Source organism: Rhinopithecus bieti, unplaced genomic scaffold, assembly GCF_001698545.2.
Source record: "Rhinopithecus bieti isolate Rb0 unplaced genomic scaffold, ASM169854v2 scaffold_20170, whole genome shotgun sequence".
Taxonomy (NCBI): Eukaryota; Metazoa; Chordata; class Mammalia; order Primates; family Cercopithecidae; genus Rhinopithecus; species Rhinopithecus bieti.
In genome coordinates, this window is record NW_016810097.1 from 422,246 (window position 1) to 445,972 (window position 23,727).

At 35.0% G+C, this 23,727-nt stretch overlaps 1 protein-coding gene across 1 annotated transcript in view; it reads right to left on the reverse strand.

Moving 5' to 3' along the window:
* KCNH8 (potassium voltage-gated channel subfamily H member 8) overlaps positions 1–23,727 on the reverse strand; it is a 401,018-nt gene that overhangs the window by 80,963 nt on the left and 296,328 nt on the right. The window contains 1 exon segment of the mRNA XM_017891320.1: positions 8,163–8,360. Coding sequence (XP_017746809.1) covers positions 8,163–8,360 — 198 coding nt within the window.

A 23,727-nucleotide genomic window follows, 5' to 3' on the forward strand; every position in this document is an offset into this window, starting at 1 on the left:
GGGGGGGGGGGGACCCGAGGGAAGCCTTGATTACTTTGTGATAATAATGCTTCATTGAAACTGAATATGTTCTCAGTGATGAATGATCTTTATTAGGAAGCTTTATCCAACCTCCAAGGCTGTGCTGATGACTCTATCAACTGGGGCAAACTCATTAGGTGACTATAGGCAGTCACTGTTTAGTGTAATAGAATTTTTAAAGACATTAGAAAATCTTTTCTGTATATTTTGTCTGGTTGCAAAAAATATGAATAGTTATACACACATATTTCAAAAAATAATTACATATGTATGGAAATTCTGGAAAACTGTCTTTTGATAATGAGACTATGTGTAATTTTATTTTTGTTTGTTTTCCAATTTTTTCTAAATGTGCATTATAATAGAAAAAAATAGAAATAAAAAAGAGAGAACATCCTCTGCTTAAGTACCTATTTCCATTATTAAACTGTGAACTCCTTGAAAAAAAGTATCATATCTTAGTCATCTTTGTTTCCCCTGCATCTAGCACAGCTCTTGGCATAATTTAAGTATGCCATAAATATTTATGGAACTGAAATGTGCCTCTGGTAGTTTGATACTTTCTTTAAAAAGTTTTATAATTGTAAGCAAATGGTTTAGAAAATCTATGATAAATAGTTCAGCCCCAAACTCATCCCTTCATCCCCATCTCACTCGCCAAAATCAACCTTTTAAAATGATTTTTTAAGGTATTTTGCAGTTATCACCAAAATGTTGGACAATATAATTGTACTCCATTGCTTGACTCATTATTGTTAAGACAAACCCAAGAACAACCTGGTATGAAAGGCAAGAACTTAGCTCACTATTACCCCGCTTCTTAACTCACACTTGATATATTATTTTAGCTCATCTATTAAAATTTTACAAGGTAAAATTAAAATCAAAGATAGATATAGAACAAGTTACCCACTTGCTAAATGTGAAGCTCATTGAGATTTTCAAAGTAAACATAAGTATAGAATCACTACCTCCCACCACTCCAGATGAATAAACCAAATAATAGTATTCTGGAGGCTTCCCTGTATCCCCTTCACAATCACTAACCAATCCCTTGACCAAAGGTAACCACAGTTACCAATTATATTACAATTAATAAGCTTTGCCTATCTATGAACTTTCTCTAAACAAAATCATACAGTATGTACTTTTTTTCTGTCTGGCTTCTCTGCTGAGCATTGAGTTTGCAAGATTTGTCCACAAGGTTCCATGACATAGGAGTTCATTTACTTTTAGTATATAATGCTCTCTTGAATAGGTATTTCAAAATTTACTTATTTATTCTCCTATTAATGGACATTTCCAGTTTGAGATTCTTACAAAAGGCTTTTATAGACATCTATGTATATATCCTGAAGTATACATGTATGCGTTTCCACTGGTTATATATTCAGAAGTGGAATTGTTGAATCACAGAGTAGAGGTATATTCAGATATGGTAGATGTTGACAAAGTTGTATCGACTGACATGCTCATCAACAGTGTAGGAGAGGTCAAGGTTTTCCATTATCCTCTCAAACAGTTAGGGTTGCGGTGTTTTAAACATATCATTTTGGTGAACATAAAATGGTATCTAATTTTGGTTTTAATTTGCTTGTTTCTGATTAATGATGTTGAGCACGTTTTATATGTTTGTCATCTACTCCGGTATTGGAAATCTGCTTTTCAGGTTTTTTTTCAAGCTTTTGCCCATTTCAGGGAGTTGATTGATCTTTTCTCATCGATTTAACAGTTCTTTATATACAGTAGATGAGAGTCCTTTGTCAGATAAACATTTGAAAATATCTTCTCCTATCCTTTAACTTCCCTCTTCACATTTATAATAAGGTCTTTTGATACAAAAGAAGTTCTGCAGTTCAATTTATCATTCTTTTCCTTTATGGCTAGGGCTTTTTGTGTCATGATTAGGAAACCTTTGCCAAATCAAAGGTCATAAAAATATTCTCCTGTATTATCTTTTAGAAGTTTTATTGTTTTCCCTCCTCAATTTAGATCAAAATCCACCTGGAATTAATTTTTATGTACAGTTTTAAGAGGGACCAAGGTTGTCTTCCAACAGGTAGATATACATTTGACCCAACAACATTTACTGAAAGTAGCATCCATATCACAAATGAAGTGACAATATATGTGTGACAATATATGAGTTCAGAAACAGTTCTGAACTCTCTTCTATTTCATTGGCCTATTGGTCTATTATTGGACAAACACCATACACTCTTAATTACTGTAACTTTGAAATACATTTTGATATCTGTAGCACAAATCTTCCAATTTTGTTTCATGATAGCTTTGACTGGTTTTTGCTCTTTTCCACTGATTTTTAGAAACAATTGTCAATTTTCAAACACACACACACACACACATCTACTGGAATTTTTATTGGGATTGCATTGAATCTTTAGATTACTTTGAGTACAACTAGTATTTTCACAATGCTGAGTCCATTGTTAGCAACCATCACCATTGTATATCCTTCCATTATTTTCTCACTAATGTTTTGTAATTTTCTGTATAGAAGTCTTACAAATTTTTAGTTATAATTATTCATAAATATTTAATTATTTGTAATACTTTTAATATTTTATTTCTAATTTGTTACTAGTATATAGAAATGCAATTGATTTTTTGCATATTGATCTTGTGTCCATAAACCTTACTGAATTCACTCATTAATTCTAATATTCATCTGAAGCTATTAGGATTACTTATTTGTTTTGAGTGTTCTCAAAGTTCACATAGTTTTGTCTATGTATAATTTTTAGAAATTAATTTTGCTTTAAATCTCTCTGATTTACAGTTTTAAATATTCCTCCCATATATTAGTGGTTTGTACACTCCATAATTACAGATGCTTATATGGAAGTTTATATGGCATCTTAAATGAAAACTTTATATATATATATACACATACATATAAAGTTTATGCTTATATACATATACACACATATATGTGTACATATGTGTGTGTATGTATATGTCTATATATCTCTATATATCTATATATCTATATATAGCTATATATCTCTCTATATAGCTATATATATAAGCTTTGCCTATCTATGGACTTTCTTAGCTCTTCACTGTAGCTCACACTGTACCTCTTCAGAAAATCTATATATATCTATATATAGACATATAAAATAAAACCTGTACAACTCCTGTGGAAATTCTGATGGGTTCCCAGAGGACTCCCAGGTGGATCCATTCAGCATTTTTTCATCCGTTTCTTCTCACTGAGCAATATTATCTCTGTCCTTGATAATTATCTGGAGTTTTGCCAGTCCCCTTTCTCATTTAATATTGCTACTGTTTATTTTTCTAGTACATTGCATCCTTGCCACTAGCAATTTCATCAGCCTTGTGTGGGGGATTTCTAGTGAGATACCCTAGACTTAAGTCTATGGTAACACAGATTTTAGGTTTTTCTTTTTAAAAATAAATTATTTGTTTATATTTATCAAAATTAAGTAAATAAAATAAATTTATAGTACATAATAAAATGAATATTTTAGAAGAAGTTTGCCAGGTCTTAGTGAGTCCTGGATTTAAACTCACTAAATCTTTCTGCCTTATGTCTAAATTGGGGTATTAATAATCTCTATCTCACAGTATTATAAGAATTAAATGAACAAAGTGCTCAATAGTGTGAGCTCTTATGATTAGTTCTCAACAGTTTACAAGTAATTAGTTAATTAGGAAATATTAAAATGCAGGAATCATTTTTCCTAGCCAGGGTAATTTTCACAATAATATAAAATTATTTCCCTACAAACACAAATATGAAAAGCTTTAACTCATAAATTCAAGTCACTTAGATGCCATTTGAGTTTCAAATGAATAGTTTGCTAAGTGCTGCTCAGGTCACCTAAATTTTTTAATGCCACTTACCAATGAGCACTGATTTTGCACTGGGACATTTGCTCAATAAACATTCAACAAACAAGAAACAAAGTGACATTATCAGATTATTTCCTGTACCTTTTGGCCTTTGTGATCAGTGTTGCACCTACCTACAGAGAACAGCGGGGAATAGTTTGTGCATTAACAATTTTTGATTCAGTACTACTCACAATACAGTAAGTGGATCAATAGAGAATAAGCTCAATTATCTTACGGATTTTTTGAAATGTCAAATTAGTAGAATTAAGCTGTGAGCATTTCCCAAAATTATCATCAGGAGTAGAAGAAACATGGGCAAATATTAAATAAGTATAGACTGTGTTTATCTGCAAAATGCTTGTGATTTTGCTTGGCTGAAATATGGGCTATCACAGAGAATGGAAATTATAAAAAGTCATAATGTTGGATATGAAACAGTCACCACAGGGCCTGGCACACTGTAGCTCTTCAGAAAATGAGAATTCCTGTTCTCTGCTCCCTAGGCTGTCACTGCTCTACATCAGCCAAGAGCTTGTTACAGCTGCTGCAGCCCCAGCATGCTACTTCAACAACTGTCCCATGGCACTGTCTTTCCAAGAAACTCTCACTGCTTCTGAACTTCCTAGCTGATATGGCACTTAGCATTTACTGTCTGGTATCAGTAAAACTCTTTCCACATGTTTCAGCCTATCTCCTCCAAACTGGATCATAAGCTCTTTGAGGGAACGTTTGTTTTTATACTTCTTTGATTTCACTGCATGCTGGGTGACCAATTGCTTAAGACCCACACACTCATATCACATCTCTCATGCAAGGAAGCCTGTAGGAGCCATCTCCTATTATAAGGTTCAAAACTCAAAGTGATATCTTGAATTAAGGTCATTAAGAGGACATGCTAAAACAGGTTTTGAGGGGAATATTGTGGGGCAGAAAATATTAACAGAACTCTAGCCTAAAAAGAACGCTTAGTTGATCCAGGTAGACTCCAACATCTCCTAATACTCCATCACAGCAGTCTTATGGTTCAGTGAAGTTTCCCTTTACATGTTTAAGGAGAGAAGTAAGTATTCACCTGGGTTCAAACCTTGCGACTTTACTAACTGGTTGTGTGGCATTGGAAAGTTACTTTAATTCTCCATACTTTAGATTTGTTATCTGAAAACTGTGGATAATATCAATCTGCATCAGTTGGAAGTTTAGAAGAAAGAAATTATACTAAATACTTCAACAGCAGCAGTAATTCAGTATAGAGAATTGGTTTTCCTGGGGTTTGAAGGCTGAATAAACAAAAAGGAAAAATAGAGGTAACACAGACATAGCAAATGTAGAAGGCTTAATCCTTAGGGCTGGATACACAGAGGGAAGAAGTGCAGTTATCAGAACATAGAAACACAGAGTAGGAGTTGTGAGGAGTGTCAGTGAGCCAGGGTTCTGTCTTTGGACAAGATAGCACCCCTGACTGATGCAAAATTGTCTGAGGAGGCCCAGTGAGTTTGGTTCTGGAATGAAGGCTGAAACCATCTGCTGCTGCTGAGGTGCCTGCCTCCACTGAGGGAACAGCATGCGCACCACAGCAGGCAGTCCCTTCTCCCCTCCTCCTGCCTGCCAGTCTTCCCTTGGTTCCTCCTATAAGAAAAAGCAACTGAGGTCAGCTGGCAAAGAAGAGTGAGTTTTGCTGAGTACAAACCCCAGCATTACAAAGCAAAACAAATAAAGGTGGGTTTGGAGTCCAGAGAAAATAGTGTAATAGTCTATTTGTTATAAGAAAAAATAATAATAGTGCCAACCCCATAGATTTGCTTAAAAAATTATTGTATTGTGTTAGAACACTTAAAACAGAGAATGGAACATAAAAACAACTAATGAATGTTCACTATTTATTATTGTATTGGTGTTGTCATATAATAGATATTCAGTAAGTATTTGGTTACACACTTGATATGGTTGTGTCCCCGACCCAAATCTCATTTTGAATTGTAGCTCCCATAATCCCCACATGTTGTGGGGAGGGACCTGGTGGGAGGTAATTGAATCGTGGGGACAGGTTTTTCCTGTGCTGTTCTGCTGATAGTAAATAAGTCTCACAAGATCTGATGGTTTTATAAAGGGCAGTTCCCCTGAACGTGCTCTCTTGCCTGCTGCCATGTAAAATGTGATTGTGCTCCTCCATTGCCTTCTGCCATGATTGTGAGGCCTCCCCAGCCATGTGGAACCATGAATCCATTTAACCTCTTTTTCTTTATAAATTGTCCAGTCTTGGGTACGACTTTATTAGCAGAGTGAGAATGAACTAATACAATATTTGAATACATAAATGGTTGAATCAACCCTGTTATTTTCCTTCCTTTCTATTGTGCCGCTATCTAGCTTGTTCTCTTCTTCCTGCTTAAAAAAATTACATGCAATATATCAAACATTTTCTAAAAAATTATGTAAAATGCTATATAGTGAAAAGTCTTCCTTTGAATCTGCTGATTCTTATTAAAATTTATTTATGCATTAATAAGCAATATACATATGCTGGTTCTCCTTAGGCTGCTCTCTACTGTTAGGGTTTTCTCTACTCTTTTTAAGTTTGTTTCTTTCTGTCTTTGTCACTCACTCTTTTTCTTTCTTTCTTTTGTCTGCCTGCCTTCCATCTTTGAGCTCTCTCTCTCTCCTCCCTCTGTCTCTTTTTGTTTTTTCTCTCTGCTTTTCTTCCTTCCCTTCAGTTTCTTTTGCTTTCCTTCTTTTTATCCTTTATGACTCATTATATTCTTTGCAATGTCTATTCCCTTTTTTCCTTCAATTTTATCTTTGTGCATAAGATGGCTTTGCTTTTTTCTTTGATATCTTTGCTTAGATACTTCACCTTATCTTTAACCTCTTTTGTTATATCTTTTCTAAGATACTTAGTTTTTGTTTGTGGTCTTCTTTAATAACAGCAATAGCTTTATTAATATATTTTGAATTATTGTCTGTTGTTAGCATGATCTCTGCAAATATGAACAGTTGGTGTGATTCTTTGTGAGCTGAGCCTTCTCTACTTCTCCACCAACTTGCTCACTTGTTGCTCTTACTTGTAATAAAGGAGGGTGATAGCTTTTGCACTTTAGGTTATGAACCTCACACTTAGGAAGTGTATTTTTGCTAATGCTTTCTGAGATTTGACATGCCAGACCCTCTTGTCACGTCTTCCCATCTCTCCTCGCGTTTGCCATCTATCAGTCTCAGTTTTTGCAGACTTTATGTGTATTTATGAATTATAGCTGTCTCTTAGTTTAACTGAATATTGAACTTACTGGCTTTAAAATATTCTTAATGCTTTAAAATGTGATTTCTTTGAAGAGAAGTATAAAATGCAGACTGTTTCATTATGTTCATATAAGAAATATTTATTCCTGTTTTTGATTGTCATAAAATTCTCTAGAGAGTGTTTTGGGCAAATTTCCTAATTTTTTAATATTTTGAGCTTTCCAAAGTAAGTGTACTTGGGGCTTTCATTCCAGGAGTGGGGATAGATGTTTGCTGAATCAACCACCCTCTTTCACTGAGTCTCTTATAAAAGAGTTGCCTAGGGAGAGAAGTGTGAAGACCATCTAAATTAAATTTGTTTTTTTATTGGGAGAAGTACTGCTGGATCTTACTAATACCCTTGTTTTATAGAAAGCAATTTCTATGTTATTTATGGTCATATAACATTACATCAGAGATACAAAGAACCACAGTTGCATCTTGCCTAATACATCACTTGAAAGATGAAGAAACTGAGTGAAGAGTCTGAAACGGACTCAACCCATAGTTTCAAGGCCACAATGTGGACCAGAAAGAGGGCATATGTAAAAGTAAGTTGGAGGATCTAGGAAAAGTCTAGGATCTAGGAAAGGGTCTAAGCCACTGTCCAGAGTACACATCCTAGTGGGCAGGGCAAATGTGTATTATAAGTTTGCCTACATAGCCACTTCTTACTTCGTCTTACCTTTGCAGGCTAAAACAGTAAGCTGGATGAGGTAATGATTCTACATAAGGGGAGCCCCATGTGTTAATCTTGCTCCATTCTTCTTAAATGCACGCTCTAGTGTGTTAATCTCTCAAGTCTCTTTTTATATGGAACCACAGAGACAACTACAGCTTTGCATCTAGACTATCTAATTAGCGCTTTTAGAATCTTCCAGTGTTAATCAGCTTATCTCTATTGTATTTCAGGACGGAACAAACAGGCAGTGATAGTTAGGCAGGCATAGTTCCTCTTCTTGGTATAAAAGAAGATGCTGTCTTACCACCAATCAGCATGGTGCAGATGGAGAAGATCTTTTCTGCATCTGTATTAGCAGAGACGTTCCCAAAACCCACGCTGGTGAGGCTGCTCAGCGTGAAGTACAGAGCAGCAATATAGGCACTTCGGATCGACGGGCCCCCCAAGGTATTGTTGCCATAGTACGGAGATTCCAGTCTCTTTCCCAACTCATGAAGCCAACCTGCAATGGAGGAAATAATGCAAATGAGAGAACAAAAAGTAAAGTCTCAGTATTAACACATGGGAGTAATGATAAATAAATATTTGGGGAGGTAATAATTTGCTCGGGGGAAGAAGAAGGTAAAAAGGAAATTAAAGGCAAGTTATTAGATTTCATTCTTTAAAAGTGAAAATATGAAAATATAATTTTCCTCATGCTATTCTCTATAATACACACAGCATATAAACATGAATTCCAGAGTGGATTGATGGACAAAGCTAAACAAGTTACTCTAATGCAAGAAACAAACTGCAGGGATGGCTACTCTCAGAAGCAGTGTTGCTTATTTCACTTGCCCTGTTAAGCTCATCTCATTTGGAATTATAAGAAGAAACTAAGAGTTGAGTAAATATTTCAAAACCCAAAATGATGATAAATTACAACAGCCATGAGTCTAGATGTCAGAGGTGAGAAGTCTAGAAGTCTAGGTGAGATAGACTTTATTTCCATTCTGTAAAACTCTTCTCCTTTGTATTCACTTGGGGAGGTATCCACTCATCTTACAAATCTTAGCTCATGTTACTTTACTCAGGAAGTGTTCTCTGCAGTCCCATTTTAAAATCAGGGTTGAAAGGGGGAAAACTTGCACAAGTAATGAATACCTGTAATCTATCAGAACTGAAAGCCCCTCTACAAAATGTTTTATGATACTATGCATATATGTGTCAAAATTTATCAAATTAAATGCTTTATAAATATATATAGTTAATTATATATTAATTATGTTGTCAGAAAGCTGTAAACAACCTATATTAATAAACATGAGAAGATAGCAAGTATAAACTTAATAATATTATCTAGAATTTAAACACAACACAAAAATCACTTTAAAATTATTTATTGAAAATATTTGTCCCTTAAGATTTTTTACCTTATAATTCTCTCTTTCTCTCTCTATGTGTGTGTGTTGTAACAAGCAATAACAATGCAGCTCAACTCATAAGATTCATAAGGCTTTTTGTAATGGATCCTAACTACTACTTTCTAATAAATACTTCATTGAATGGCTGCTCAAGAAGAGATGAAAAACCATTACACTCTTAAGTAGCAATAATATTATCATTATCAACTAAGCTTATATATGATAAAACTGTGCTAGGTAATTAAAATGCAAATTTGAAGCAGCTGGGAACTCCTTGAGACCAAGGAGAAGTGCTTAGGGGCAAGTACTGTGCCTTATTCCTTCCGTGTTGCTACAGAGTGTTTTTCAACCTTTAGCTTGCATCAGAAACACCTAGAGGGCTTGCTAAAGAGGGTCCAAACCAAGCATTTATTTGGTTGTTTTGGTCCTGTATTCTCTGAATGAAATCACTTTGCATATCATTTACTTTCCTTAATAAAACAGGATAAAAATGTGTGTTGGAATGCACAGATGATATGCTTGCTTAATGTCTGTTAATTTACACATGTGTGAGATGGTGTGTCTCTGAAGTGGTTCAGGGAGCAACACACAAACAACTGACCTAATTTTGTTGATAGCTCTTTTCTGTCTAGCCAACTGTTTTGTCTATTTTGAAAAACATCTCATTCTTTAAAAGGATTGCCCTAAACTGTGTTACAGCTGATGAAGCAGAAGCAATAATGATGATGAAAAAAACTTGTAACACAGAAAGGAGGTAACACCCACAAATCCGGGGATTGGCTATGTGGGCCAAATAAAACTTTCTCACAGAATGGCTCTTCTGAAATGAGAGCACATGTTCCACTGTAACAAGACAACATGTGACTGAACTGTTACAGAAGAAGCAATTTAACCAATTTGGAATCCAATCATTTTTTATGCTGGAGAAACTCATGTCTTTAAAGGAAAGGATGTCCTAGAACAGCCTGTTTCTGCTGCTCAAATATTTTTTTCCTAAAGAACATTTTGAAGGAAACAGCATACACAACATAAAGTAGAATCTAAATATACTGAGTGCAGTGACTTATGATAAAAACAAAAGACATCATAAAATAATCTCATAATTAGTAAAATTGGTTCCATGAATATAATAGGTTTGTGAAATAAATAATCAATTTCAAAGACAGAACGACTCTTAAGAGTCATTCCTAGAAGAGTTTATCATTAGCATGATAATTCAGTCGGTGTATTTTTCATTGAATACTTACCATGGACCCAGTATTTTGCTTAATTACATACTTTTAATTCTAAACAGGAGTTTATTATTTTACTCTTTAGATTTCCTACAACAGTATACTTTGGTTTACTATTTATATGTGTGCATTCACAATGTGTACAGGTGTGATCTGTTTTATACAACAGACGTGTTCCTAAAACCTCCGATTTATGTTAGCATATGGTAAATTAACATGTTTTAGTTTAATATAAGGAATGTGAGCATGTTATTTAAGGAAAACCTGTAGAGAATCTCTGTGGTTATATAAAATACTTCAGTAATATGAAAAACCACCCAGTAAAAGATAAGCTTGTTAAATCAGATTTAGATGTTTGCTAAACGATATGTGTGTGGAGAGAAAGGGGAAAAATAATCAGCAAGTACTTAATCACACCTATAATTCAAAATGGTGTTCTACTTAATTTGGTATGAATGAGCCATGTTGTAAAAGAAGTTAGCTAGCAGCAAGAATGGGGCACATGTGAGGGTTTCCTTGTTAGCAGGTTAGTACATGGTCAACATTTTACTAAGTGCTGCCTGTGCTCTAGATACTCTGCTAAAATGGTACATCCCATCTCATTTACGTGCACTAACCCTATGGAATAGGTACAATTACAGTCCACATTTTGGTTCATTATTTCATTAATAATCACAAAGACTTAGAAATTGTTATCTCTATTTTAAAGATGTGAAAAATATGGCTCAGGGACATTAAATAACTTGTTCAAAGTGGCATTATCAGAATTTTAACCCAGAGGTAACCATTTTGTTGTATTTTTTTTCTCCAGTTGTCTTTTTTCTTCAGTTTTATTGAGGTATAATTGATAAATAAAAATTGTATATATTTATAGTATACAACATGATGTTTTGATATACATATACGTTATGAAATGATTACCACAATCAAGCCCAGTAACATATCCATCAACTCACATTATCCTTTTTTGTGTGTGGTGAGAACATTTAAGATTTATTCTTAGCAGTTTTCAAGCTTTAAATACATTATTAACCTTACAAGAGTTCATTTGTATAGTTATCTAGTGATGCTGTACAAAATATCATTTCAAATTATCATTTTAAATTGTGCTATGTTGAGATCATTATTAAATAAGTTTGCACTTCCCACTTTAGTGGGAAAATGTGTCCCAAAAGCATAACCACATACCAGAGAAAATAGAATTATCCAAATGCAGTCTACAATATAAACATAGTATGCCTTGGTATTTAGAATCTGGATATTACTTTAACAGTAATTAAGAAGCGTCAAATGCAAATTCCAAGAATTTAAAAATACTCTTACTAACATTTGCTTCCCCTCTCTCCACAATTCTGAAGGTCCAGTTAATCAACCTCATGGACTTCATTAGGATGAGAGGTGGAAAAGCACTGTGATGTTTGATGCAAAAGGTGGCAGGCGGTTTGCTGGGAGAGGCAGAGCATTGGAAGAAAATGATTATGATGGGGCACAACATGGGAGCTTCTCCACCCTCTTCAGCCTCATAAGCAAGGGCCTGAAGCATGGGACTACTCAGCTGCAGAACTGACTGAGAGATATCAGGATAAGTTTCAGAAGTCTAAGTGTGTGTGTGTCTTTATGTCTGTGTAAAGGGAAATGGAGTGGGATGGTCATTGGTGAAGTATTTATTACTGCTACAAATACTGAATAAGAGCAAATATCAGAGAAAAGCTTGAGATTTCATCTCTATTGCTCTTAAAATATCTATACTTCATAGCATTGATTATAAACATCATTGAAAAGAAACATACTTACATATCTGTCTCTGTGCTTCAAGGTTAATCTAGTGCCCATGACTATAATTTTTGGGGTGTTTTGTTGTTGTTTTGCTTTAAAACACTTTTGTTATGAGATAATTTTAGATTTACACAAAAGTTCAAAGTGTACGGAGAGCACCTGTATAGCCCACATCTTTCACTAGTTTCCTCCAGTGCTGATATCTTATGTTATCACAGCACATTTGTAAAAACTATAAAATTAACATTGGTACATTACTATTAACTAAACTATAAATTTTTCACATTTTAATTTCAGAAACAGAGTCAAAGAGGTTAGAGACTTGGATCCCAAAGCTCACTCTGAACCCTTCACCCCTTTTCCGTTTTATGAGATGTGATCAAGGATAAGGCTAGAACAGCACAAAGCTGTAAAGGCATTTAGTGTTGATTTGTTGTTTTACTCAGAAGGCACCAGTAAATTTAGGTCCCAATTTGGCAGGAAAGCAGTTACTACTTGGAATTCCCACTAATGTCAGACTTTGAATCACACAAAATAAGAAGTGTCTTACATTTCTGAATTAGTACAATCTACTTTTGAGATAAACATCTGAAACAAAAGTAATTAATCATAAAATAGTAAAGACTGGACTTTGAGTCAGGAAATTGGGGTCCTATGCTTGGTCTTGCTACTAATTGGGTAGCTCTGTGATCCTTCATAGAATTCCATTTTATAAACTTAAATATGAAGTGATTGGATTGAGTAATCTCTAGGTTCCCTTTCACATCTAAGATTTTGTGAAATAATATTCTGCAAAGCTTCTTCACAAATGACTGACCTTTTTTAAAGGCAAAATTCTGTGTAAAAGTATGACTTTTGAATTTATCTTTCATTTGTTTTAATTATTTGAGGGAAGATCCATCAGCAAATATTGATGGGATAAAGATGGCAGATTTTCACATTCTCATGTATGTATCACTTGTTATCTATTTCCATGCTGAACAACCTTCCAGAACAAGCAATATTATATATTGTTAGTACTGTCAAGAAAAAAATGTGGCACTTGTATTAAACTAGTCCAGAGGTTGCCAGTTCATAATAGTCTACATGAAAGTTGAAAAGTTTTTATGATAGGAAGTTTTTGAACACTGATTACTAAAGTACAGCATTTCACTTAAGCAATGATTAATTGAAAGATTGTACTGCATTGTAAATTGCCAAAATAGGCCATCATCACATGTACAAAAAAACAAAACAAAACAAAACAAAAAAACAAAAAAAACACAAGAAAACAAAAGACAAGCAAACAAACAAACAAAAAAAACCCCTAAACAATCTGAAGCCACAGTTGAGCAGCTACTGTAGAGCTCTCTGGTGGATTCTAAGAAGAGAAAGAACAGGCCATCTGTTTCCAGCTAACTGGGGCACTTCCAAATGCCTCTTAAATCTCAGCTAATAATAGAAAAAAGTGTAACAAAGATTAGGCTCATGGTTAAGTTGGCAGAATATAAACTATGAACTGTTGCATTTAACCTTCCTACATGAAGTACTTACAATTCACAATGCTTTCAGATCTGTGCCCCAACATGGGCATTTATTTCATGGGTAGTTGCTCTAGTGTTTCTTGTGGCTTAAATAGGTTTGTGGGACATACATTTGTGCCTGAGCTCAGAGTATCATTTACAAAGGAAACTGTTTACTCAGTAAGAAAATCTTAACTGAAAGTACTCATCACTTGCATTACACCAGGACAAAAACATGTTTTAGGAAGGCAATTTGGGATAAAAATAAGTAAGTCCAGCCAAATTATTTTATTATTGATACGCTAAAGTTTATATTAATAATCTGCCTCAAATTTCCTTCTTGTCCTCTCTTTTTTCTCGAGGTTTCAGGCTGGTGAAAAGCTGGAGAGGAAAAATGAGGTGACAGGTCTCCTCTCAAATTTGCACATCATTTCTCAACTGTTTTTGGTAGTTTCCTGGCAGCCATTTTACTTAAAAGGATAGGGTTTTGCATCTATTGAAAACGAATCTCAAGTTTCCCTGGTTTGCAAAACTTCAAAAGAAAATTCTAATTATGTTTTTTTCCAAAACATTGGAGGGGGATGCATTTTCTAACATCTCAATCATAAAAGTAAATGTAAAATAAATTAGACCATATAATATGCTTGAATATTGTATACAAAAATCCTGTTAGAGAGCTCACTGGATTTTGTTTACCTTAGCTTGGTATTGAAACTGTTCTACCGAGAGCAAACAGATCCCAAAACTAGCAGAAGTTAAAAAATAACAAAAATCAGAGCCGAACTGAAGGAGATAGAGACATGAAAAACCATTCAAAAGATCAACAAATCCCAGAGCTTGTTTTTTGAAAAAATTAATAAAATAGACCACCAGCTAGATTAATAAAGAAGACAAGAGAGAAGATTCAAATAACCATAACCAGAAATGATAAGGGTGATATTACCACCGACCCCAAGAAAAAACAAAGAACCATGAGATAATATTACAAACACCTCTGTTCACATAAACTAGAAAATCTAGAAGAAATGGATAAATTCCTGGATACATACACCCTCCCAAGGTTGAACCAGAAAGAAATTGAATCCCTAAACAGATGAATAACTAGCTCTGAAATTGAGGCAGCAATAAATAGCCTACCAATCAAAAAAAAAAAAAAAAAAATTCCACGACCACACAGATTTCTGGCTAAAGTCTACCAGATGTACAAAGAAGAGCTGGTACTATTACTACTGAAACTATTCCAAAAACCTGAAAAGGAGGGAAGGAAGGACTACTTCCTAACTCATTCTATGAGGCCAGCATTATCCTGATTCCAAAACCCGGCAGAAGTACAACAAAGAAAGGAAACTTCAGGTCAATATCCTTGATGAACATCGATGCAAAAACCCTCAAAATACTAGCAGACCAAATCCAGCAGCACATCAAAAAGCTTATCCACCACAATAGAGTAGGCTTCATGCCAGAGATGCAAGGTTGGTTCAACATACACAAATCAATAAATATGATACATTACATAAACGGAACTAAAGACAAAAACCAGATGATTATCTCAATAGATGCAGAGAAGTCTTTTGATAAATATCAATATCCCTTCATGTTAAAAACTCTCAATAAGTATTGAAGGAACATACCTCAAAGTAAAAAGAGCCATATATGACAAACCCACAGCCAACATCAGGCTAAATGGGCAAAAGCTGGAACCATTCCCCTTGAAAACTGCAAAAGACAATGATGCCCTCTCTCACCACTCCTATTTAACATATTATTGGAAGTTCAGACAAGAGAAAGAAATAAAGCGTATTCAAATAGAGAGAAAATCAAACGGTCTCTGTTTGCAGATGACATGATTCTATATATAGAAAATTCCATTGTCTCAGCCCAAAAGCTTCTTAAGTGGATACACAACTTCAGCAAAGCTTCAGGATACAAAATCAATGTGCAAAAATCCCTAGCATTTCTGTACATCAACAATGGTCAAGCTGAGAGTCAAATCACAAATGAACTCCCATTCACAATTGCCAAAAAAAAGCAATAAAATACCTAGGAATACAGCTAACTAGGGAGATGAGAGATTTTGTATTTCTACTAAAAGAACTACAAAAACACGTCTCAAGAAAACCAGAGATGACACAAACAAATAGAAAAACATTCTATGCTCATGCATAGGAGGAATTAATATTATTAACATGGCCTTACTGCCCAAAACAATTTATAGATTCAATGCTACTCCTATTAAACTACCATTGACATTCTTCTAGAAGAAAACTATTTTTAAATTCATATGGAACCAAAAAAGGGCCTGAATAGTCAAGACAATCCTAAGCAAAACAAACAAAGCAAAAAAAAAAAAAAAAAAAACAAAGCTGGAGGCATCATGCTACCCAACTTCAAACTATACTACCAGGCTACAGTAACCAAAAGAGCATGGTACTAGTACAAGTATAGGCACATAGACCAATGGAACAGGATAGGAAATCCAGAAATAAGATCACACACCTACAACTGTCTGATCTGTGACAAACATGACAAAAATAAGCAATGGGGAAAGGATTCCCTATTTAATAAATGGTGCTGGGATAACAGGCTAGCCATATGAAGAAGATCGAAACTGGACCACTTCCTTACACCATATACAATAATTAACTCTAGATGGATTAAAGACAGGAATACCATTTGTCCCAGCAATCCCATTACTGGGTATATACCCAGAGGTACATAAATCATTCTATTATAAAGACATGCATGTGTACGTTCATTGCAGCACTATTCACAAGAGCAAAGACATGGAATCAACCTAAATGTCCATTAATGGCAGACTGGATAAAGAAAATCTGGTAGATACACAACATGGAATACTATGCAGTCATAAAAAAACAAGATCAAGTCTTTTGTGGGAATATGAAAGGAGCTTTGTAGGCTATTATCTTCAGCAAACTAACGCAGGAACAGAAAACCAAATGCTGCATGTTCTCACTTACAAGTGGGAGCTAAATGATGAGAACACATGGACACAGAGAGGAGAACACCACACACTGGAGCCTTTCAGAGGGTAGAGGGTGGGAGGAGGAGATCAGGAAAATCAACTAATGGGTATTAGGCTTGATACCTGGGTGATGAAATAACCTGTACAAAAACTCGCATGAAACAGGTTTACCTAGTAACAAACCTGTGTTTGTACCTCTAAACTTAAAAGTTAAAAAAAGAAACTGTTCTAAAGGACTTTCCTTCATGTTTCTAGGAAATGTCCAAGTCTCAAAAGGAAACACCAAGTTTTAGGTGTCAGCCTTTGTTAGAAGAGTGGATTCTGACTCATATACATTTAAAAACATATAAGTAACTTTGTTTCATGGCTTGACAGGTGTGAAACAGAGTAAGTAGTGGGAGTTTGCCTGAAAATTCCAAAATAAGTTTTCAGCCAGTGTGTGATGAAGCAATTGGCCTTGAAGTAAACACAGGGCAATGACGTTGTCTTGGAGAAACCTAAAGTGGGGCACAGTCATTTTGAAAAATGAGAAGTAGATAGAATGCAGAGAGACACCACGCAGGAGAACAAGAAATGCAGTGAAATGCAGAAGAGAAACATGAGTAGAGAGAGATGTGTCAGACCCCGGTAATGCAGTAAACCTTGATAACCCAGAAGGCAAGCAATGCAGCATATAAAAGTGCATACGTGATCTTGTCTTGCAATTATGTTGCCTGATTTTTTTATGTCTTAGTTCTGCCTCTTAGTGGTTATGTAATGCAAGTTTACTTATTCTTCTTCTGTCAGTCTTCTTCTCACTAAAATGGAGAACACAATAGTCACTCACTTCATAGGCTATTGTAAGGTTAAGTGACACGATTCACATAAAGTACTTAGCAGAATGCAGTATTACATGTTGCAAGCACTCAATGTAAGGCTTTTATTAGTGCTGGTGCTGTTGTTTTAAATATGGGATTTCTGTTTTACTGAAAATTATGCAGACTTCAAAAATCCTTCATTATTGAAAACCTATATAAAATATTAATTCAGCATCCCAGTTTCATAGGTAGAAAATAATGTACACAATTGCATCATTCTCAGAAATCAAAGATGTTGTAACATTCATATTTACAAATGACACTTTCCATTATGAGGTACCGAAGACATTAAATGGTTAAGACATAGACTCAGAATATTTTCTGGCATTGATTTGTTTTGCTGTTATTTGATTCCCTATGATAAAAATAGTATGTTGTAATGATCTTTTTTCTGTTTGTGTAGGAGATCATGATTTAATGTGCTAAGTACTTTATATATTATTTAATTTAATCCTACGTCACATAATTTAATTTCTTATAACTCTAAGAACTATGTATTACAATCTAAAATGTTGATGTTAAAATATTGGTACTTAAGAAGGTTAAAGCAAAACAACCAAGGGTGGACATCTGTTAGGGAGAACGACCAGGTTTTGAATCTGGGTTCATCTGAATTGAAAGTCATCACACTTTTTAATATGCTCCTATCTCCTGATCCTTCTTGTTAGTCAAGGTTTTGATATTAATGAACTTCTGATAGACTTCATCTCTTTCATAGAAATAGCTATCCCAGTAGATTTTTCTCCATAAGTGCTCTTTCCTTCCCCCTGCAAATAGGAATTTCTCACGTTGTCTACTGTCTACTTACTGTCTCCATCATCTAGGACATGTGGTCTGCAGACCTTGTATTATTTTTATGTTGAATATGAAAACTTTTCTGAACACTTCCCCAGCCCTTCTCCCAGAAAACCTAGCTATTATTCCAAAGGCAGCTGGTGGGAGGGTGTTTTAATGCTCTGTGTATGCAAAGATTTTGGTAACATAAGACCTTTTTGGAACCACAGACTGAACTCTCAGCAACTTCCCAATGACTCATTTTCTAGGAATAGAACTCTTTGGTTACTGTCCTATGAACTTTGCAAGATATTGATATAGGTCATACCTATGCTGTGAAGAAATTTATAACCTCATAGCTTTTGTTTATAAGAACCCATTTTTCTATGTAATTTCTTGGACCTTATCAAAAATACTGAATAAACTAAGAACTTCAAATCACATTTTAACCATACAATTTATTGACATTTGACTTCTAATTTCACTTACAGACACCAACTATCTGTTTAGAAATCCATTGTTTGGCAACTATAATGCCTTTTCAATGGATTTGAAACAATGGAAAGAAGGACAAAAAGTGGTTTAGCCTCCAGCATGGCACACAAAAGCTGGTTTAATTCACATTATAACCAAAGTGCAGTATCTGGTTTTAAATAGATAAACCTAACTAGAATTGACAGTGGTTTTTTTTAAAAGCACTGTGAGAACAATGGACCAATATCCTTTAAACATTGAAGGATATGACTAGTCGATATCTAGATCTAACTCCCCATCTTCCTTTGAAGATAGAGGCTGCTTACCCCTATTGCATTAGTTTTTGTGTTCCTGTTCCTGGCCTTGTCCATTGGTACCCTTTGGTGCTTTGCCCTGTGACACTCACGATATTATATGAGATGAGACATTTTATTAATCAAAACCATGGCTAAATCTGAATCACCAACTCAAGACAAAAGGGAAAGGAAAGGAGATTTGAGAAAGGAGAAAGATACACATCGCACGAAGAAGGAAATATTTATTGACTATAGAGCAAATGTATAGGACGAAAGGGACAAATGCCACAGGATCAAGAACACTGATATTTTTGATTCAAAAGTAGGCAAAAGTGAAAAGAAGAACAGGACTAAAGTGGCTGATTGCTAAGAAGCAAAGTCACAGTTTTGGGTGTTCAACCTCCTCTGTTGTTCAAGACTATATCATATCACTTAGTCATGAGGCTAACAGCAAATTCAGCGGCTATCCACTCTAATATTTAAACTTACAACATTCAGTCAAATAACACCTAGCCCCTGGCCATCTATGGAAAAACCAAATTTACTTCATATCTTGTATGTCATATCAATTTTGGGACAATTCTGATTATTAGAAAGTTATTTCTGGTGCAGGGAACATCAGGGGCCCTAATATACGTATCTACCTGAGTGGTTTGGGAATATCAAAACCATACAAGCCAACAGAAATTTAATTTGCACAATTGCCTAAATCTTGACCTACCAATTTGGAAAAATGTCTCCATTATATGTCATTGGGTGGTATTTTCCAGAAACTCCAATTTTGGGAAGCATGCTTTAATTTCCATGTGGCAAATTTTACAGGTGTCCTTCAGGGACAGAGCTCTCCAACTTTGGCCAGGCACCAGAAGTGGCAAGAGGCACAGCAACAATGGGAAAAGGGAAGTCCAAGAACACCAGAGCACAGCAGGAGCATAGTCCAGCAGGACCAAGGGAACAGCATCCGGGATTCTCAGGGAGAAGCTAAGAAGCCAGGGCTCTGGCTATTCCAGGCCTTGGTGGAAGGCAGAGTTTGGCTCCAGTTTCCACAAGAGATAAGAATCCAGGAACACATGATTCTCTTTGCTGTCACAGCCCTGACACATTTAAAATCTAGTGTTGAGTCCAAATCTGCCTCCGTTGCTTCTCCACTCTCTGGCCCTATTTCTACTCTCTTAAGTAATATTACAGCAATTTTCAATGTTTAAAAATAAAATTGTCAACACCTCAGCTCCAACTTCATCCCCTCTATATGGTAGTCTTTTTCAAGGTCATATGACACCACTTCCTGTGCCTGCTTTTCCTTTTCTGAACACTCTGCAGATTGTCAAAGTCTATCTTTGATATTTTGTACTAGAACTGAACTGAACACAGTCAACGTTGTTTTTTCTTCATTTGTTTTTGCCAGCAATTGCCCCTTCATGACAAGATTTGACTCCTAAATATTCTGTTCTCACATCCTGTTCCCAGTCAAGTTTACTTACAGACCAGTTCCCTTTGCATTTCCGTCCACTACTGTTGAAGGGGAGACTTACCTTGAGCCAGGAGACTACAACATTAACTTCATTGAGTCCATCTATCCGATAGTCTCTTGCCCTTAATTAGCTAATTAAAAATTCTCTCCATTAAAAAATATTTAGTGACCATGCACAATGTTCAGGCTGTTGCATGAGATCCAAAAATAAGGGAGAAAGGTCTTTATTATCTTGCAGTCTATTGGTGAAACTCTAATACAAGTGTAAATAAGGCAATATAGGGTTGACTCTACTAAGTCCTCCTAGCTGGATCAACCAGAAAGAGTTTAAAGAAGGAGGAAAATATTCAAATTGTACTGTACAGAATGAGTAGAATTGGATGAACAGAGATGGAGAAAAAGTACATTTAGGACAGTTGAAAGGACATGAATAATAATCACAAGGCCAGGTAAATATAAAGCATTTATGGGGAAAGAAATTCATGTGAATTGGCTCAAATTAACGGTACAGAACAGGAAGTCATGTAAAGTATACTTAACTTACAAGTTTTCAAACTTTAAATGTTTTCCTTTTCTTCCAAGGTATCAAAATCAGAACCCATAAGAAAAGCTTGGTTTGGACTGATATTTAATATAATGGCTCATTCTCTTCCTCTGTGTGTGTGTGTGTGTGTGTGTGTGTGTGTGTAACAGGGAAACCACAAATGATGTGGGGATGGATTTAGTATAATTCTTCCTAGAATCAGCGAGTTCGTTCAACTTTATTTTGAAATACTCATAATGCAAAAAATAATGCACATTTTAAATTTTAGAAATAATTTTAAGAGACTTTTTCATATATTTTTTGGCTATTTGTATATCATCTTTTGAGAACTGTCTATTCATGTCCTTTGCCCACATTTTTATGGGATTATTTATTTTTTTCTTGCTGATTTGCTTGAGTTCCTTGTAGATTCTGGATATTAGTCCTTTGTCAGATGCATAGTTAGAGAATGTTTTCTCTCACTCTGTGGGTCATCAGTTTACTCTTCTGATCACTTCTTTCTTTTTAGTTTAACTAGGTCTAATCTACTTCCTTTTTGTTTTGTTGTGTTTGCTTTTGAGTTCTTGGTCATGAACTCTTTGCCTAAGCCAATGTCTAGATGAGTTTTCTGATGTTATATTCTAGAATTTTATGGTTTCAAGTCTTAGATTTAAGTCTTTGATCCATCTTGAATTGATTTTTGTATAAGGTGAGAGAGGAGGATCCAGTTTCCTTCTTCTACATGTGGCTTGCCAGTTATCCCAGCACCATTTGTTGAATATTATATTTTTGTTTGCTTTGTTGAAGATCAGTTAGCTGTAAGTATTTGGGTTTATTTCTGACATCTCAATTCTGTTCCATGGTCTGTGTGCCTATTTTTATAATAGTACCATGCTGTTTTGGTATCTATAGCCTGTTGTATAGCCTTGTAGCATATCAGGTAATGTGATAACCTTCAGATTTGTTCTTTTTGCTCAGTCTTGTGTTGGCTACGGAAACTTTTTGGTTCCATATGAATTTTAGAATTGTGTTTTTCTAGTTCTTTGAAGAATAGTGATGGTATTTTGATGGGAATTGCATCGAATCTGTAGATTGCTTTTGGCAATATGATCATTTTCCTAATACTGATTTTATAATGAGATACCACTTTACTCCTGCAAAAATGGCCATAATTAAAAAATCAAAAAATAATAGATGCTGGCACAAATGTCATGAAAAGGGACTAGTTTTACACTGTTGGTGGGAATGTAAACTAGTACAACCACTATGGAAAAGAACTACTGTTTGATCCAGGAATCCCACTACTGGGTATCTACTCAGGGGAAAAGAAGTCATTATATGAAAAAGACACTTGCACACAAATGTTTATAGCAGCACAATTTGCAATTGCAAAAATATGAAACTAGCCTAAATGCCCATTAACCAATGCATGGAACAGAAAATGTGACACACACACCACACACACGCTCACACGCACAATGGAATATTAGTCACTAAAAGGAATGAAATAATGGCATTTGCAGCAATCTGGAATGGAACTGTAGACCACTATTCTAAGTGAAGTAACTCAGGAATGGAAAATGAAATATTATATGTTCTCATTTATAAGTGAGAGCCAAGCTATGAGGATGCAAAGGCATAAGAATGATATAATGGACTTTGGGGACTCAGGGGGAAAGGTGGAAGGAGGGTGAGGGATAAAAGATTACACAATAGGTATGCTATACACTGCTTGGTGACAGATGCACCAAAATCTTAGAAATCACTACCAAAGAACTTATTCATGTAACCAAAACCCACCTTTCCCCCAGAAATTATTGAAATAAAATAAAATAAACATAAAAGTAATTTTAAGAGAAATAATAGGGAAAAAGATACTGAGGCTTTGAGATACTGTGGTAGAAATCTCTTGGAATTTATTTTAGGATTTATCTTAGGGTCATGCAGTCTGACTCAATAAATGTACAATCATGACGAAGCTTTTCAGTCTTTAGAGAAGATTATACTCAAGATTTCAAGTTGCTGGCATTCAATCCTTATGCTGGTGTTGAGATAATAATTTCTAATCATTGTGGATCATCATCACTATGATGCAACAATTATAAATACTGTTAAAGATCTTTCAGGATATTGCAAAATTCTTTCACCTGCAGTGATTTCATTTAGAGTATTTTTATCCCCTTTCACTTTTCAGTAAACTAGGTAATCCATTTTTTATTCAATTGCTTAAACTGATCAATCTCTTGGCCCTATCTTCCTTAGACCTCCCACCCCACAGGAGGTCTCAACACACTTTAATTTCTGGTTATCTGCCTACAGGTAATACTAGGCTGACTGCTTTGTGAACATAGGGATTATGGTCTCTCTTACACACTTGATTCCCAAGCCTAGCTCAGGATGAGGCACCTAATATGCACTCGAGTAATATTTGTTAAATGATAAAAAATGTATTTCTAAATTGTAAACACCACAGAATAGATACTCTTGCTTTGCATATAAAACAGGATTTGGGTTTACAGAATGGTTTGAACTGCAGCCCCCACCAATACGTAATAATTTATCTTTAGGTAAATGAATT